The 18,836-nt window shown below is 41.4% G+C and overlaps 1 protein-coding gene across 2 annotated transcripts in view; it reads left to right on the forward strand.

Moving 5' to 3' along the window:
- Nucleotides 1-18,836, forward strand: part of gpc5b (glypican 5b) — a 63,610-nt gene that overhangs the window by 12,075 nt on the left and 32,699 nt on the right. For both annotated transcript variants that reach the window (XM_026146863.1, XM_026146864.1), the window contains exons 4-7: nt 8,428-8,610; nt 10,035-10,198; nt 10,731-10,790; nt 11,264-11,386. In XM_026146863.1, coding sequence (XP_026002648.1) covers nt 8,428-8,610; nt 10,035-10,198; nt 10,731-10,790; nt 11,264-11,386 — 530 coding nt within the window. The remainder of the gene's footprint in view (nt 1-8,427; nt 8,611-10,034; nt 10,199-10,730; nt 10,791-11,263; nt 11,387-18,836) is intronic.

Below are 18,836 nucleotides of genomic sequence, written 5' to 3' on the forward strand. Positions count from 1 at the left end.
ATGCGATTGTTGCCTCATCTCTGTTTTGTGTCTCTGTTTAAGACATCAGCACAAAGAGTCATTTGTATACTTGTCTCCACTGTGTGTTCTGAATCTGTCCTATAGTCACTGATCTTGTCTCTATAAGGGATCAGAGGACATAACGTAATGTTAAGAAAAGAGAAGCTTTTGTAATGTTGTTACCTCACGGTACGATGGGACGTTTGGTCTACATAGTGAGCATCTCTTTGTTCTTGCTTTCTGAAAGTGACCAGTTTTGCTTTTCATCCCTGCTGATGGGTTTCTGCTGGTTGGCCCGTCGATTTCAAAGCTCATGGTGTGAGCCACATTGAGTCATTCATTTTATTGTGTACCATCACAGGGAGCCCAACGGGAGCCGTATCCTTGGTGACTTCTTCTGCTGAGCTTTAAGACACTCCCGTGTAGAAAACTCTCAGCCTCACAGGAAAGGGAGTTTGGAAGTGTAGTTTTCCTCTCGCTTAATGCTTTCTTTGCTTCTGTATTTTCCCAACAAGGCTTCCTGAGTCATCTCGCTTAGTCATGTTTCCTGGTATAAGGAACATCTTCTTGGGCTCTAAAGCTGGTGAACTTGACCACTATGAATAACAGACGGGCCCATGCTGGTAACTTTAAAAACAAAGTTCAAAGTGCCTTTTCTATGTTCAGGTCAACTGTCTGACAAATTTCCAGCTTCTCTTTTGATATGCTTTCCACACATGCAGCTGTGGTCTTCTGTGATACCTTGGATTCTTACGTTATTCCATCTTGATCTTCCCTCCTGGTCACTTAGCCTAGCTTCCAGCTTACTCCAAAATTTGATTAAATTAATTTAATCTAAAATCACAAATAGCAAATAAATATAAATTAAATACAAAACACTGAGTCTCACCCAGGACCGTGACAGAGGGGGCTGTTTCTGACTTTCAGACAGCTACCAAAGATCCTGAAAGCAAAACAGAGTTACAAAAATCTTCTTGAAAGCAAATTTGCTGCAAAAGATTTTGGGTCTGCCTGGACAAAAGTATAGCAAGGCTGCAAATTCCCCAGAGCAGCAGTCAGATCATTTTTGACGGTTTTAATTCAGACAGAGATTTCGCAATCGCCTTGAATGTGCTATATGCTGGTTTTAGTTCTTCTGATTTTAGCGAGGATATTTTGGAACTGAAAGGTACTCAGCACTGAGCTCAGGCCTTTCATACAGTTAATGTTAATGTTACGTCCCCCCCACCATGGCGGAGGCAAAGGTAGGAAGGAGACAGCAACACTGGACAACCACAATCAATGAAGGAGGAAGACCACAGAACAGTTAAGTATCAGGCAGGATTTATTGGGTGCTTGCCTGGATAGTCAAATTTAACAACAGTAAAGAGGTGGGGGAGGAGGACTGGGCGGTTGATCCAAATCAAAGAAAGTAATAAAACAAAAAGAGGTCGGTAGCTTCCAGGGCCTAGCCTAACTGAAAGAAAAATGCAAAACAAAAGGCCTACCTAGCTACTCGATAAAAGTCAGTGAAAACATACAAGGGTGGCATCAACCGCATAACCTAGTGTGACTAACAGAGTAAAATCTACAACCAGTGTATAGGGTACCCCGGCTTACCTGTCCAGCCTCCCACCACACACAACATAAAGATGCCTGTTCGCAAATGTTTGTCAAAGCAGAAGCCAGCAGCCACCAGCTGGCCAGGGAGCGGCTCATTTGTAGTGTTCCTTGGAGTGTGATTGGCCAACTGAGCCCAGACCAGCCAATAGACACCTGCCAATCAACTTCGAACTGGCCAATCAGAGGAGGCCTGACGCCTGAAAGATAAACAGAACACAAAACAGAGCACAAAAGCAAAGCCACACCCCTTGGCACGTAACACCCCCACCCTTCAAAAACCAAACTCAGGGTTTGGTGACCTCTCTAAACAGCACGGGAGAGTGCGTCTGCTACAATGTTTTCTGAACCTTTTTTGTGATGGATTTTGAGGGTATAATTCTGAATAATCAGTGACCAACGCATAAGCCGCTGGTTGTGATTATACATCTTGGAGAGGAAAACTAAAGGGTTGTGATCTGTGAATACTTGGACTGACCTCTGACCTGACTCTGTATAGACTTCAAAATGTTGCAAGGCCCACAACAAAGCAAGGGTCTCCTTTTCAATGGTAGAATACCTGAGCTGGTGTTTGTCAAACTTCCGAGAGAAGTAACTCACAGGATGGTCAATGCCCTGGGTATCCTCCTGGAGAAGCACCGCTCCCGCCCCAACTGCGCTGGCATCTATTTCCAGTTTGAATGGTAAAGAGAAGTTAGGAGCAGACAAAACAGGGGTGCAACAAAGTAAGCCCTTAAGGCTTTCGAAAGCCTGCTGACAACTCCCAGACCAAATAAACGGCTTTGAGGGGCTGGTTAAGTCAGTGAGAGGGGCAGCAACAGAAGAGAAATTTTTACAAAACCGTCGGTAATATCCTATCATCCCAAGGAACCGCCGCAGTTCTCTCCTGGTGGTTGGTTGGGGGAACTCCCTAATCGCAATGACTTTGGCATCTGCAGGGCGCACTTGCCCTAGACCAACTTGCTGGCCAAGGTAGAGGACACTGCCTCTAGCGAAATCACATTTGGCAAGGTTCAAAGTGAGAGACGCACTGTCTAGGCTAATGAAGACTTTTTTTAATGTAGCTATGTGGGTGGACCAGTCACTGCTATACACAACAATGTCATCCAAGTATGCTCGGCAGTTAGGGATGTTTCCCAACACTTTGTTAACCAGTCTCTGAAACGTTGCAGGGGCATTGCACATGCCAAAAGGCATAACCGTATACTGCAGGAAGTGGTCAGGGGTGACAAAAGCTGAAATCTCAGACGCTTGCTGTGTCAAAGGCACTTGCCAATACCCTTTTAACATATCGAGTTTAGTGATGTATTTTGCAGGCCCTATTTCATCAATGCAGTCATTGATAAGGGGTAAGGGATGTGCATCGGGTACAGTGACAGAGTTCACCTTTCGGAAGTCCGTACAGAATCTTGGGCTTCCATCTGACTTAGTGTCTAAGAGACATGGTGAACTCCAAGAGCTGGAGCTTGGCACTGCCAATCCATTCTGAAGAAGATACTCAACTTCCTGTTTTATGATTTCCCTCTTTGCAGGACTAACCCGATAAGCGCGCTGTTTGATTGGTGTAGGGTTAGTGAGCACCACATCATGTTTTATGACAGTGGTTTGAGACGGGATATCACTGAACAGAGATGGGAATCCCGATATGAGTGTTATAATATCATTGCTCTGTTCAGCAGGAAGGTGGGACAGGTATTGTGTTAGGGTTGACAATATCACAGAATTACCTAGTCGAGCACTTTGAGGCTCAGCACCTCGTAACACCAACCCATCTTCATCTGGAGTAATCTCCACCTTGGTCACCGAAGCCATCGGAGACGTAACCACTTGCTCTTGGACCACAGATGGCACAGCTGAAGGTTCACGAGAGTTGTACAGCTTCATCATGTTGACATCAATCCCACCCCTTTTGGTTGTGAGGATAGTTGCTGTTTACGCTTTAATGCCTGACATTCTGCGATGAGATGACCCCTCTTGTGGCAATAAAAGCATTCACGCTCACCGTGGGGAGGCGAGGGCCCCCTCTTTGGCCTCACTGGCCTCGCAGCAGAGCAACTAGACTCAAGCCGTGCTGAGCGCAAGGTTGTGGGCCTATCTGGATGGGAAACAGGGGTAAAAACATTCTTATGAGTTAACACAAACTCATCGGCCAACACAGCTGCTTTGGACATTGACGTCACCTTCTGTTCATTTAAGAACATTATGAGCCTCTCAGGTAATGAATTTTTAAAATCCTCCAGTAACATTAACTCACGCAGCGACTCATACTCATCCCCAACTCCGTTAGCAGAGCACCATTTATCAAAAAGAGCCCCTTTCTCATGTGCAAACTCCACATATGTTTGACTGCTGGACTTCTTATGGTTCCTAAATTTCTGCCTGTAGGCTTCAGGTACCAGTTCGTAGGCACGTACAATTGTTTCCTTCACCACGTCGTATTTCATGCTTTGCTCTAGCGAAAGTGAAGCTACTACCTCCTGAGCTTTGCCCACTAATTTACACTGAAGTAATATGGGCCACATGTCTCTTGGCCATTTCAGAGCAGTAGCCACCTTTTCAAAAGCGTTGAAGTACGAATCTACTTCAGTCTCACGAAAGGTAGGTACTAGGGCAATATGTTTGCTAACGTTAAAACTTTCCGGGGAGACTTTCGGGATTTCTTTAGTGGCATCTGTTTTCTGTCCTGATGACATCCTCAGTGCTTCTACTTCAAGCTGCTTTAACCTGACTTCTTTTTCAGCTTCTATCTCCAGCCTACGGACCTCCAGCCGGAGATCATAATCCGCTTTACGCACCTTATCCTTCTCTTGTGCCTCCAACTGTAAACGCAGTAAGCGAACCTTAAGCTTTGCATCACTGCTAGATGATTGGGATTCTGGAGTAAAAGGCTTAAAGCGAGGCAGAGTTTGGGGAGCCGCATCAGAGTTAACTTGGGCACCCGGAGGTGTAGCAGGCAGCGCTTGCTCATCAGTTCTCTCTGGAGAAGCTAGATCAGCAGAGGCACCAGGGGAAACTGAAGGGTCCTGAGAAGGCACCCCAGCTGGAACAGGGCTGATTAAAATCCCCAACTCGAATAATCCCTCCAACAAAGCCTGCTTAATATCCTTCTTCACTCCATACTTTGGTACGGCAAGGTTATACTGGGCAGCAATACTCAACAGTTCGTCTTTGCGACACAAGTCAACTTTGTCAACGCTAGGCTGACTAACAAAACCAAGCAGGTCGAAACTCATCTCCGGCTGATACTATGAAATGTAGACACCCTAAAATCACGGCACCGTCCTCATTAATATAGGTTGTCCACAGCATACAACGATCCCGGACGAGCCCCCACTTGTGTTACGTCCCCCCCACCATGGCGGAGGCAAAGGTAGGAAGGAGACAGCAACACTGGACAACCACAATCAATGAAGGAGGAAGACCACAGAACAGTTAAGTATCAGGCAGGATTTATTGGGTGCTTGCCTGGATAGTCAAATTTAACAACAGTAAAGAGGTGGGGGAGGAGGACTGGGCGGTTGATCCAAATCAAAGAAAGTAATAAAACAAAAAGAGGTCGGTAGCTTCCAGGGCCTAGCCTAACTGAAAGAAAAATGCAAAACAAAAGGCCTACCTAGCTACTCGATAAAAGTCAGTGAAAACATACAAGGGTGGCATCAACCGCATAACCTAGTGTGACTAACAGAGTAAAATCTACAACCAGTGTATAGGGTACCCCGGCTTACCTGTCCAGCCTCCCACCACACACAACATAAAGATGCCTGTTCGCAAATGTTTGTCAAAGCAGAAGCCAGCAGCCACCAGCTGGCCAGGGAGCGGCTCATTTGTAGTGTTCCTTGGAGTGTGATTGGCCAACTGAGCCCAGACCAGCCAATAGACACCTGCCAATCAACTTCGAACTGGCCAATCAGAGGAGGCCTGACGCCTGAAAGATAAACAGAACACAAAACAGAGCACAAAAGCAAAGCCACACCCCTTGGCACGTAACAGTTAACAAGAGCCAGGGTCCTGATAACATTCATGGCCGCCTAATTAAATATTGTGCTTAAGAACATCATCCTATATTTCATGTTATTTTTAATAAATCCTTGCAAATACATAATGTGCACTCTCTTTTTGGAAAAGACGCTGTCGTGGTTACACTCACTAAATCTAGTCGTCCAAAAGTTCTAAACGACTTCAGGCCTGTTGCCCTTACCTCAGTCGTGATTAAGGTTTTTGAAAAAAATCACCAGAAAAGTGATTATGGAAGCGATTGAACATCAGCTGTCACGATCAGGATCCAATGCAATTTGCATATATGCCCAATAGAGGAGTGCAGGACTCTACTTAATCTGAGTCTTAAACATGTAGAGAGTAAAGGGACTCACAGCAAAATCTCCAGTGTTAAATTAACACTGGAGAGTGTCTATATGGGTCCACACCTCTGAGTGTTAAATACAACACTGTTGAGTGTTAAATTAACACTTTTGACAGTGTTATATGTTTAAAAGTAACCTAGTCAGTTTTGAAGATTAACAATGGCTAACACTGAGCAGTGCTGATTTTCTAACACTGGAATATTTCTAACATTTTGAGTTATTTTCCAGTGTCTGCCACATGCTATCATTTTTCTGTAAAGCAAATGTACCTACGGGTATGAATAAAGTAACCTTGAATCTTGAAGCTTGTATCATTAGAAGCCATAGCATACATTTTTAGTGTTATGAGGATTATAACCAACTGTATCTTTCCATGAAGCTAAATAAATAAAATAATAATATGAAAATAAATAAGATGAAACTGAGGTCATTGTACTGGGATATAAAAAATTTAGAACTATTGTATCTAACCAGATTGTTACTCTTTTGTCTTTCAATGTAAAATAAATACTGTATGTAAGACTGCTTTTTTCCATTTGTGGAATATCTCTAAAATTAGAAACATCCTGTCTCAGAGTGATGCTGAAACAATAGTTCATGCATTTATTATTTCTTAGCTGGACTACTGTAATTTATTATTATAAAGTTTTTCCAAAAACTCCCTGAAAAGCCTTCAGTTGATCCAGAATTGCTGCAGCAAGAGTCCTGACAGGGACTAGAAAGAGAGGGCAGATTTCTCCTGTATTGGCTTCCTTCATTGGCTCCATGTTAAATCCAGAACTAAATTAAAAATCCTGCTCCTCACATACAAGGTCTTAAATAAGCAGTTCCCATCTTATCATAATGACCTTATGGTGCCATATCCCCCTATAAGAGCACTTTGCACAGGCACTGCAGGCTTACGTGTTGTTCTTAGAGCATTTAAAAGTAGAATGGGAGGGCGCTGTGTAAATACAACTGAATTGAATTGAATTGAACTGAACTGAAAGGCACTTCCTCCCACTCTTGCTGATTTGACCCGCACACCTAGCCATCACAGTTTGGGCCATATAAAGCTAATCCTTTACGCCTAACTATTTTTTCCTTCGTCGAACACATCAACTATGATGACAAAACGTTGACTTGCTCCCTAATACACTGTATCCCACCCACTAACAGGTACTGTGATGAAGAGATAATCAGTGTTATTCACATTTCAGTGGGTATAATGTTATGGCTGGTCAGTGTAATTATTTGATCCCCTGCTGAACTTGTAAGTTGGCTCAGTTACAAAAACATTAACAGCCTCAATTTTTAATGTAGTTGAATTTTAATGGAGAGAGAGAGAATATCAGCCAAAATAACCAAAATAATTATATATCGATTTATCGATTTAAATCGTTATGGAGTGATATAAGTGTTTGATCTCCAAGCAAAACATGACTTAGTACTTGGTGCAGAAAGTGAGCGAGGTTACAAATTTAACAGGGGATTTTCCCCACTGTACAGTCTATGCTCCAGAGGTTCTGGTACATATATTTTTTAACTGGTTAAAGTCAGGCTAGCTTACACTTTTTATGCTAATCTTAGATAATCACCCGATTGCTCTTTGTGCTCAGTGAATAAACCCAGCAAGAAAAGTGAGTTTCGTCCTGTTTAGATCAGCTTTAGAAAGAAAACATTTTACATATATTGTTGCAGTGACACTTTTGCTCTTCTAAATCTTCTCATTTGTAATCTCTGCAGAACCTACTGGACTCCCTTTTGGGTTCAGTGTGCGATTTGAAGAAGACAGTGTTTTAGATGCGTGGGAGGCACCAGAGAATTTGTATCCCGCTGTCAAGGGGCGAGACAGTTACCAAATTCGCACTAATGCAGCCATCTCTCATTCTGCTGAATCATTCAGAGAATTTTACCACCAACAGATCATTCCCACATTACATTTTGACTGACAGATAACAAGAGCATTGCCAAGAGAATTGGCAGTCTCTTCCGTGCTTCTTACTAGTCTGCTTTGAAATTTGCTGGACAGCTGTACCAGCGCCCAGGGGGAATTCTTTATAGCACAAAACTAGAAGATGGTACTGTTCGTCTCATTTGAGAGTTTCTTGGATGCAAGGAAAGTGTGATTAAAAAAAACAACAACTCTGAACATGTTTATCCTCCTCAGTAATGAGAAGGAAAGAAAAACCCACGCAGAGCAAAGAGAGAGGCGGAGGAAACAATGTATTTAAAGAGAAATTCAGTTATTAAGTTAAATTGAATTATATCTAAAAAGCACAAAATCACAGTGAAATGTTAGACAGATAGAAATCATAGACAACAAAGACAGAAATCCAACAATAAATTCAAATTCATCTTGAGTAAAGACTTAAAGAGAATATATATAGATATATAGATATAGATAGTCTTCTCTGATTCAGAGGAAGCACTGTATGTGATCTGCATTTTCTCATTCTTCGTCTTTTCTCCTCTCTTTTTTTTCTAGGTGGGTGTATCTGAGCTGGGTGCCCCCTGGGGGAGTCTGGTGGTATTGCTTCAACGCCTAGCTGCTACTTTAGCAACCAGCAGCAACCACAACAGCATGGAGTTAGCTCTCTTAGCTGTGAGACACCATGTAAATGATGCCATACTACATGCGCAGCTGCATGGGCCACGCATCACAGCCACAGTAAGCAAAAGAGATAATTTGATGTTGGGGATGATGTTTGGTTTGCTTTATACTGGCTACACTTATAATTGTTTAGAATATGACATGTAGTCATGTGGATGCAAATCAACTGGGGGAAAAAAAGTTTAAATATGTAATGTTAAAGTGCTTCAAACTCAAAAAAAAAAAGAAAAAAAGATGAGCATCCGGTCCCTAAGCATCGTTACACATATGCCTCAATAATAAAGTCATTTGAATTTTGGACACAGAGGAAGGAAGGCCATGGGTTTCTTTCAGCCTGGCAGTTGGAGCTTCTTAGAAAAGCCTTGTACCTAGATGGGCTAAAAACAGCCTCATTCTCTTTAGAGAATCTGGGGTTCCCTTCAGTCTGTGTGTGTGCGTGAGCATGTATGTGAGTGTGAATACAGATCCAGTGCCAGACAAAGACTGTGGTTGGCGGGACAACCGATACCCAGAATGCAGCTTGGTTCAGAGTGATGAGAAAGTTTCTGTGGCTAATCTGTAGACAAACAGACGACACACAAACACATGCATGCATGCACACACTGTTGGAGGAAGCAATAGAGTAGTCGTCCAACTTTGAGAGAACATTGTGGACTTAGAGTAGATTCCTGAGAGGTAAACAAACATACACAGACATAATTGCACTGCTAATTGTGGCTGATAAGAAAATGCCCCTTCATTAAATATTTGATCAAAGTTCTTCATCCATGTGACGCATGACAGTTGGTTAAATGAAATATTGGCTACACTTAATGCTAAGGTTAAGACAACACTGATTTCTGTTCTCTTAGAGAACCTGACAACCAGTGTTAGAAAATTAAACACTAATGCAGGTGTGGGAAATGAATTTTCCCAGCGACCACATGAGTAGATGGGACAGTCGTGGAAGCTTACAACGTTAAATCTATAAGGAAATGAAATTAATATCGGCGCTTCCAAAAACGGTCCCATTTCCTCATGTAGCCCCTTGGGAAAAATTAATTGCCCATCCCCATTCTATAACTGAATAATTGGTATGAAGCTAATCTTTTGTGTATTTATTGCAATAATAACCAAAAAACTACCAGCTATTAAATTTACTGGGCACTCGGCATGCCTCCTAATGACATGAGTCAGTGGTCACAGGCTTCAACATCCTTGGTGCAATAAAGACTTAGCTGAGCACTTAGTCAAATAAGTCAAAGTTAGCTTCTCCAACTGGTAATGCCAGTTTGACTGAGCATATTGACAAGTAGTCTAATCTCTAATCTACTGCAAGGAAGAAAAAACTAGCATTGTCTCTCAGTTCATCCATTTACCAATACTAATGAACACATCTTAAACATGACACGTGGTCTAGATAAACGTGCATAATAGTCCATGTACATCATTCAGCATTCCTCTGAAAAGCAGCCCAAAGTTATCATCCAGTGTTTCCTCAGGTAGAGAAAGTGTGCGGCAGCCAGGCAGCTGGTCCTGTGATGATGGGTCCACAGTCAACTACCGTGCACACTACAACATCAGCAAACTTGGAGAGGTCGCCTGCGACTTTGCCTCCTTCAGTTGGTCCACCAGTTCATCGACGATTGCGGCTGCAATCCCGGAGGTGAGTAACATACTGGATCTGCTGATATGCATTGCTTATTGTTAGAGAAGATGGAAATATTTGGGGCCTGTAAAGGAGGATGGAGTAGTGTTATTTTTTTTATATTTGTCATTCACGTATTGCAGGGGAAGTATGGGCATAAGCAGAACAGAAAGCTCAGCCCTCAATCAGCTGAGAGCAGCTCTTACCAGCTGATGGCTCAGCTATTATCCTACACACATGAGGCGTTAGGTTGACAAATTTCACATATGACATGTTATTTAAGCTGCTTTGTAACTAACTTCAAGTCCAACGCCTTCTTTTCACATTGTGTCTTACTTCATAAATGTTCTGACTTTTGTCACTGTTGCCTGCATTCTTTTGAATGCGTTACCATTCCTCTCTCAAACTCAGGCTTCTATATGGCACATATGCCTTGTGCTTTCTACATATGTGTGTAAAAAGGCGAGGATGTCCCAGAACATCTTTGATTATTATGTTGCTGATGGAAATCAAGTGAAAAGAATTGTTCATTTCTTTGTGTTTGCACTAGGTCATTCCCTCTTAAAGGTAGCAGAGGGGAGAAGAGTGGAAACCTGAAAAAAATATCAAGGTAATTGTTGTATTTATGAATTATTAAATCACCCTAAAATCAAGAAGTCAGAGGATAACCATTCGTGATTTTTATCTAGCCTTAGTTGTGTCTGTTGCCATTAAAAGTAGTCATATTCCAAGAAATTCATGTGAAATGATTCTCTATGGCTGTATTATTACATTACACTATCATGGTAAAATCACGTAATTCATGTAATTGTTCCACATAAATGATATAGTATTTTCCTAAACTTGGAACTCTAAGAAAATGTAGTAAATGAACCCAAATATCGGATTTTTATTACACAGTCATTATCTAAAGGGAGTCTGTGTGGCTTCCTTTTGTTGCCTTCGGTCTATCAGAAGGGATTTTGCAGCGAATTGGACTTGACAGTCTAAATTGAGACAAATAAAGGCATATGGTACACCGCCTCAACTCTTATTAACAACAACCCGAGCATTCAGCTGTGCACAACTCCTACTCTTTTTCAGAGAGTTTGAGGGCTCTATCCAGCGGTACCAGTGGTTTTTCACCGAGTTGCCAGAGATGCTTTGTGAAAGTGAGATGGAAGTGGAGCAGCACACATGCTGGAGCGGCCAAGATGTCGTAGAGAGGTCTGTGTGCATTGTGATATGTTTTATTCTGTGACAAATGCTTTTTTACAACTATGATGTACCAAAAAACAGGCAGAATTTGTCTACTTGCTTTCAGGTTACCCTGTAAAATGACCTGAGACACATTACCAGTTAACAATATAATCCTTAGGCTACAGTTCCACACAGTAACACAAATCCCTATCCTCATGAGGACACATAAGATCTTTCTCTTTGTGTTTCCATACGTACCTGCGCACAAAGCTAAGTTGAAAACCAGACCAAACAGACTCAAAAGCAATCGCCAAAATGATTCTACTCTAGAAACACGAAAAGGTAGAAATGAAGGCTACAACGCTGCAACTCTGCCCATAACTGCTTATGTTACCTGTTGAAGTTCAGGCTCGGGCCACTGAACTGGGGTCTGCAGATACTCACCTTTAACATCACTGGGTTCTTTGCTAGCTTTGCGTTAGCATGCTGTATGTGGATGCTTGCAAAGAGCTGATGTTGTGTTAGCAGTGTAATGCATTTGTGTCTCTCCTTTTGAATTTCACCATTTATTCACCATTTTTACTTTATCAGTGTTGGATAAACCCAGTGACAGCTACCTCCATAGCTAGAGCCTGATTTATTGGCTGGCTGTTATTGTTGGCTGGCATGAGCATTTATAATGAAAATAAAAATCTAAGAAGAGATGGCAGAAACACCCTTCAGCCATGTTATGAGTGTTGATGTTGTATCTGTTAAAATTGAATCTGTAACTTTCCTCTTGGCAGTACACATTTGAACGGCACAAAAACAAATTGATCTGTGCAGAGTCTGGAAGAGTATAAATGAGTAAATAAATAGCTGGACATAACAAATATTAGAGAAAACTGTTGCTTCTGAAAGAAAAAAAATGTTGACTAATATATTTAAATATTGGATTTTATCCTATAACTGGCTCTACTCATAGTTCTATATTCAGTTAAGATCTAGTGTGCATACTTATATATATATCAACTACACAAAACATGAATTAACTGATACAGAAATGTACTGAATGTAAGGTCAGAGATGAGATGAAAAAACAAGAGTAGATTCTGTTAATGGGACAAATTTATGTTTCTAGATGTTTGCATCGCTTGAGCCTGAGTGAGGTATAACTTTCAGGCTTTGCTGCATGGACAATTCAAGGCCAATTTCTTGTTCATTTCTCCCTCCAGCAGCTGAAGTATTGCTCCTGCTGTCTGTACTGTTGCTATGGTTCAGAAGCTACAGCAACCCATGTTGCATGAATACTGAGGAGACAGAGATACTGTATTGGTTTCAGTTTATTCTAGCATTTACCCACCATTCAATGTAAATTCCAGCCCAGTATGTTATCCTATCCTGTTGTATTTCACATGCAATGAGCTGAATTCTGTCATTGTTTTTGCTACCTAAAACTGACCCTTTTATGCTTCTTTCTAGCTCCACGCTTTGTTTTGTTTTTTTAATTCTTTAACTCTATTCGTTATTAATAATTACATTCTATTTATCTTACACTGGAACTTGATGCTGTCTCATTTCATCCACTGTTCGAAACGAGATGTTTTAGCTCCTTTCCCTAAAAAGCTCCTTTTAAGACAGAATTCTTCTGATTCGTTGTCACTGACAAACAGAAGGTTTAAGCAGTAGGTACAGTAGACAAGTTGTACAAGTACAAGCACAATAGCATGCCTGAGATGACCATATTAAGCCTGTCATGTCACTATAATACCATACAGAGCATAGATATTTTTATTTGCAACTTTGGTCATGTTAAAAAAAAAACCCATCCACATTCAGAGCATAATATCTATTTAAAATGTGTCTGTGTGTGTGTGTGTGTGTGTGTGTGTGTGTGTGTGTGTGTGTGTGTGTGTGTGTGTGTGTGTGTGGCTCCTATAGTTGCCAGGGCAGGGGTTGTGAAGGTTAGAGAGTTCGTTTCCAGAGTCTTTCTCATGGTGATTACTTTGGCAGCTTAAACTAGTAACAAGACAAATGGACCCACACACGCACACATGTACCAAGCACACACACGCTTAGACAAATGTGCTCCGAGACGCACATTCTTCCACACATACCGAGCAGCAAACATACCAACATGCACCCGGCAATACACACACTCCTCTGGAGCACACTCACTTAGATGTGAGCCCGTTCTATCCGTCTCAGCAGGGAATCTGTTCCTGTGATAGAGAAGGTTTATTTATTGAAGGTCTACCAACCATACGAAACAGGCCGTGTTGCCTTGAAGGACATCCTACACACGCTACGCTCTTTCTTTCTTCACCGTTGATGCTGCTGAAGTCAGTGATCCTCATATATATTTATCGGCTTTGCTTTTTCTTTTTCACTGGATATTTAAAGAAAACTGGAGCAGGAAACACTTTAAAAGGATAATAACGCTAAAAATTGCATTGTTACATGTTGAGAAATCCACAAATTAGCAAGCTATTGGTGGCCTGATGTACCAGACAAAGAAAAACCATGCAAAAGCAAGTCTGCTCTCATCACTGGTGTCACTTAAGTTTTATGCTGGGGATCTTATTGATCTTATTTATTATAATGCCCATGATTTCAGATGCTGAATGAACATATCGAGTAAAATACCTGTCCTTACTCTGTCCTTTCTTTAACATTTTAACCTGTTGGGACATTTCCCACATCTACATTCTTTACCGGTCCATTCCAAACTAGATATCCCTGCATTCCCTCCAATTTTGTGTAAAAGGTCTTGAATTAAATATTAAAAAATCCGCCACCATCATTCCAGCCTGATGTTTTACTCACTCTCATAACAGGTTTAGAAGAGATGTCGCCCTTGGCCTGTGCTGGAGCGCAGCCAGTCTGTGCTTCTCTGACCTCTTTACATCTTCTTCTCTCATTCATCCATCAATCCATCCACCCATTCTCCCATTAATTCAGCCATCCATTCATCTCTCCATCCTGCTATTCAGACCTCCATTCATCTCCTCCGCCCTCTGACCCACTTCACTTACAAATGTCTGGTGTTGGTGAAAGTGTGTGTTTGTGCATGTGTGAAAAAGATAAATGATGAGAAAGTCTGAGAGTGGATGATGGAGGAGCAGAGGGCAGATTATAGGCCCCCTTTTTTTTCATGGTTACAAGTTGGCATGACAATGAAGATGGTTACACCTACATTGTAGGGAGACTAGACTGGAGCACAAGAGTAGGTGTCGTCTGTTTTCCGGTATCCAAATCCAACTTATTTAAATATTGCAGTTAAAATATCTGTTCCTAAGTGCATCTTAAATAACTACTAAAGAAGAAGAAAAACAACTTTATTTAGCTGATTTTTTTTTTTGTTTCAGCAGTGGAAGTCATGTAGCTTCTCCAGCTGTCTCCTAATCTGGTCAGAAGGCACAGCCAGGTTTATCAGATGTGGGGCGTGGGGTCTGATGCGCTGAGAATAAATGAGAGAGCATCAATTTACAAATAGTCTGAAAGTCGGACACAAGTGAGAAAACAGTACCATCAGAGAAGGCCCGACGCCAAATTCTTTATAAACTAAGCATACAGGTGACAGGACCCAGCTGGCAGCACATAATCCTCCAGTGGCTCTGGGCCATCCTAATATATCCACTTACACACACTCCCCCAAAGGTGCGCCGCTCACAAGTGAGACTCTAGAACAACTAGAGTTGAATAAGAGCTGTATTCAGAATAGTGATCTAAACCGATTTTTTTAACTTTTATTTTCATATTTCAAAAGCATTTATGGCGTTCCACATTCATAATCAAGTCGCACAAGTATTTTCACAAGTTTTGCCAGATTCAACTCAGGACAGGGCCGAATCACTGTCATTTAGGGTCATCTTACTGAATGCATTTCATGGCGAATGTTTTAATTGTCTAAGATGGAAAAGCAAAAACTCATTTTGACACAGAGTTTGTTAATGCTGGCTCGCACTGCATTCACACACTCCCCAAATAGTCTGAGGTTGGGAATGCACTCCCTCAACTTTGTGTTGGTCATTGTCACTTTAAGTGAAAGGCAACCCACAGCTAATAGCATACTCCACATTAAAAGTTTGCAGTGAAATGTTTGCACGCGTGCAGTACAAGCAAATGTATTTCTTTCACTCAGGCCTAATTATCTAGAATGAGTAGAAACATCGCTGTGGGCACATGTGTGATGAATGTAGACCTTCTGATTGCAGTTAGATCTGTAATGGCTGATTGCCTCCAGAAGAGGGAAGCAACAGATCAACATCTTTAGCGACCGCGCATTAACTCTGTCCTTTTCACTAAAAACCTACCATACCCGGTCTATTTATGCGTCCTGTGTTTGTGTGTGTGTTCAAATGTCCACCTCTGATTTACATCACCCCTTAATGTTTTATGAAGACATGTAACAGTCCAAGACAGAAATGTCCTGAACCCTGAGGTAGAAAGTAGAGAACTGCTTTTTTTCCCCAGACCAGTCTAAACCACACTGTACTTTCATCTGGCACAAGAAATACAGGTTTATCCCTCAAGTGTGGGTACAGTGTGTTACTTTGTGTAGCCTATGTATGCATATTATAAGTGTGTGTGTGTGTGTGGAGTGGGGTTGAATGGGCTAATTAAATGTCTCCACAGGAATGCAGCTAGATTTACAACTGAGGTTGCGACGCCTATAATTGCACTCCTCCCTCAGATCAGATCACCATTTCAGGTGTTATAATTTTGTGTGTGTGTGTGTGCGATCCTTTAACGCTGCAGGGAGGCACCTTAAGAAATGAGCGCTATGCGTGTCACTGTTAGCAACCTCGCAGTAACTAAGGGCAGCGGCAGAGGAGCGTTGTCATCGTGCTGCTGGTGATTTATGTGTGTCGTTCTCCAGATCTCATTAAGTGTCACTCACAGTCACACCTCTATGTGTTGTCTACACGCCACAGTTCCTGCAATACTATCATCAGGCGCCGAATAAGCAGCACAGCTGGGACATCTGTAATCTGGGCCAATAGCAATGACAGCTTCCAATACATTCAGCAGGACAGCTGGTATTAGACATGAGAAAATGTTTCAGATGTGCAGATGCTGTGGACACTTTCATCTCCAGTTGAAAAGGATGTGTATGATTGCCAGATGGTAAATCTTTGCTGTGATTTCAGTAACCTTTGCACAGTTGCATGTGTAATCTCCTCAGAAAAACAGGGAAAGATGCAGTACTGCCAACAAAAATGAGTTTTTAAAGGTAGAATAGGTCATTTTTATTGTTATTTAATAGGAAATTATTGTATTAATAAAGATATATTGATTTGTGCGTAATTATATCTCCCAACAAACTGATGGGTTCTCATAAGTGTAGAAATACACTGGAGTGGGCACTGGTTTGCGGAGGCGGCCATGTTCCCTCGCCACCATGAAAACAGTGGCCTAGTGGACATTCAGCTTTTCTCATTATGTGTTTCTCCTCCTTCTCCTCCCTCATTTCCGCCTCATCTTCTGCTTCTTCACCCCAAGCCTCATCTCCTGAACTACAGTCAGACCTCAAACAGTTTCACTACATTCTCACATTGTATCGTCACAGTCCATATAATGTTAGATCGACTTCAACGTGGCTAACACCAGCTAACAACGGCAAACACAGCAGTGTTTAGGGCCAGAGGGGTTCAGGATATCCTCAATAGCTGACCCCAGTATCACAATCATCAGACAGAAGCGAGCTTCACTGACTCATCAACTCATACTGAAGCTTCAAGGTTTAAACCCCAGTGCGTTGAGAGATGCTCTTTTGCATAGCTTGATTGTCATGATGGGTTATTTGAGCTGCTGTTGCCTTCCTGTTAGCTCAAAGCAGTATCAAATTTGTTTTGTTTTTTATCAAGAAACTGCGGCTCATTGTATATCTTTTCATCTTCCGACCAAGCTCTGTAAACCCCTGAGATGGTTATGTGGGAAAATTCCAGTAGCTCAGCAGTTTCTAAAATACTCAAATCAGCCTGTCTGCAACCAACAATCACGCCATATCCAAATCCCTCCTCTTCCCCATTTATTTGCTTAGTTTGAACTTCAGTAAGTCGTATTAACCATGTTTATATGTCTAAATACACTGAACGTTTGTGTTAACTAGCAGTTGAACAGGTGTACCTAATAAAGTGGTCAGTGAGAGCATATTTTTGTGTGTTTGTGCTTTTTGCAGGCTGTAGTAATTTTACTAAAAGCTATGCATATAAACACGGCAAAATCCATCACGGTCTCAGTGTCCACATAGAGATATATTACATTTATTTGCATATTAATATGGAGAAGGTCACAGAATGTAAAACCTCTAATATCTGACTCTGAGAAATTTACATTTAAATATCCAATAGAAACACTCGTCTGCAACAAAAGTATGTCTGTCTACACCGAAACACTTCTTCTGTGACTTGGAGGAAAAGTACTGTTGTTCATTATCTGGATACAATTTACAGACATGTAAATCTTTTTATCCCCTGGAGGAAACGCCTGTCTTATAGTTAGTGTACTCGTGCACTGATACCTAATAATGTTCATATCCACGCCTGCTTGGTCCTTTTGTGCTTGTTCCATTTATATTAATTTACTTGTTTTTCGTGGCGGTAAAAGAAAGTATAGATTCAGTCAGCCTTGTATATATAAAGGTCAAATCAGCTGTCTGTCAGTCTTGGCTGCATTGTTTCAAATGATGTCAGGTATGTTCCCAGCTTAGATCAAGATAAAAGGAAACATGAAATATGCCAGCAGTATGTGTGAGGTGTTGACACTAACAAATTCACTGGATGTGCGCTGTTGACACTGATCCCTAAACTCTTTGCTGGAGTCTGTGGAATCTTGGGATTTTCCCCTTAAGGGAAGGTCTGTGGTTTTTAATTGAGCTTTTATTTCTCGTTTTGCTTTCTTGTTCATCACCCTTTTTCATTATTGCCCTTCGCTTCTTGCTCTATCATGCTGTTTTTTGCTGCCTTTGATTTTGTTGCCTTTTATTACACATCTTCATGTAGATGTACGTCAATATCCTGTTCATATTACATGTAGTCCATTATCTTGTTTTTATTACTTCATTCTGTTGTGGGCACAGTACATGTGCTCTCATATCCTGCTTGTGTTAGCAACACACTCTCATACCAGTCATGCAGCTAAAAAACTACAGAATCAAATGCTTTGAATGTACAGAGGATTAGGCAGCATGCATCTTATGATCTCTTGTTGTTCATTGGCAATCAATGTTCCCAGTTCCCATGGTGACGGTGTTTGAAATGTTTCTTTTGTTTATGTAGCAATACAGAAAAAGATATGGTCCGTATCATGTGATGAGATTAATGGATAAGCCACCTAATTTAAGTATAACCCAAACTGTCTTCATTTATAAAGCTTGACCATTTTGTTTTATCCTGCAGAGATCATCGGATTTGGGAACATTTTTCGTTAAAGGTACAGTCAGTTGAGTTTGAGTTTATTTTGTCGACAAAAATAATATTGCACTCATTTATTA

Source organism: Astatotilapia calliptera, chromosome 17, assembly GCF_900246225.1.
Source record: "Astatotilapia calliptera chromosome 17, fAstCal1.2, whole genome shotgun sequence".
Lineage (NCBI taxonomy): Eukaryota > Metazoa > Chordata > Actinopteri > Cichliformes > Cichlidae > Astatotilapia > Astatotilapia calliptera.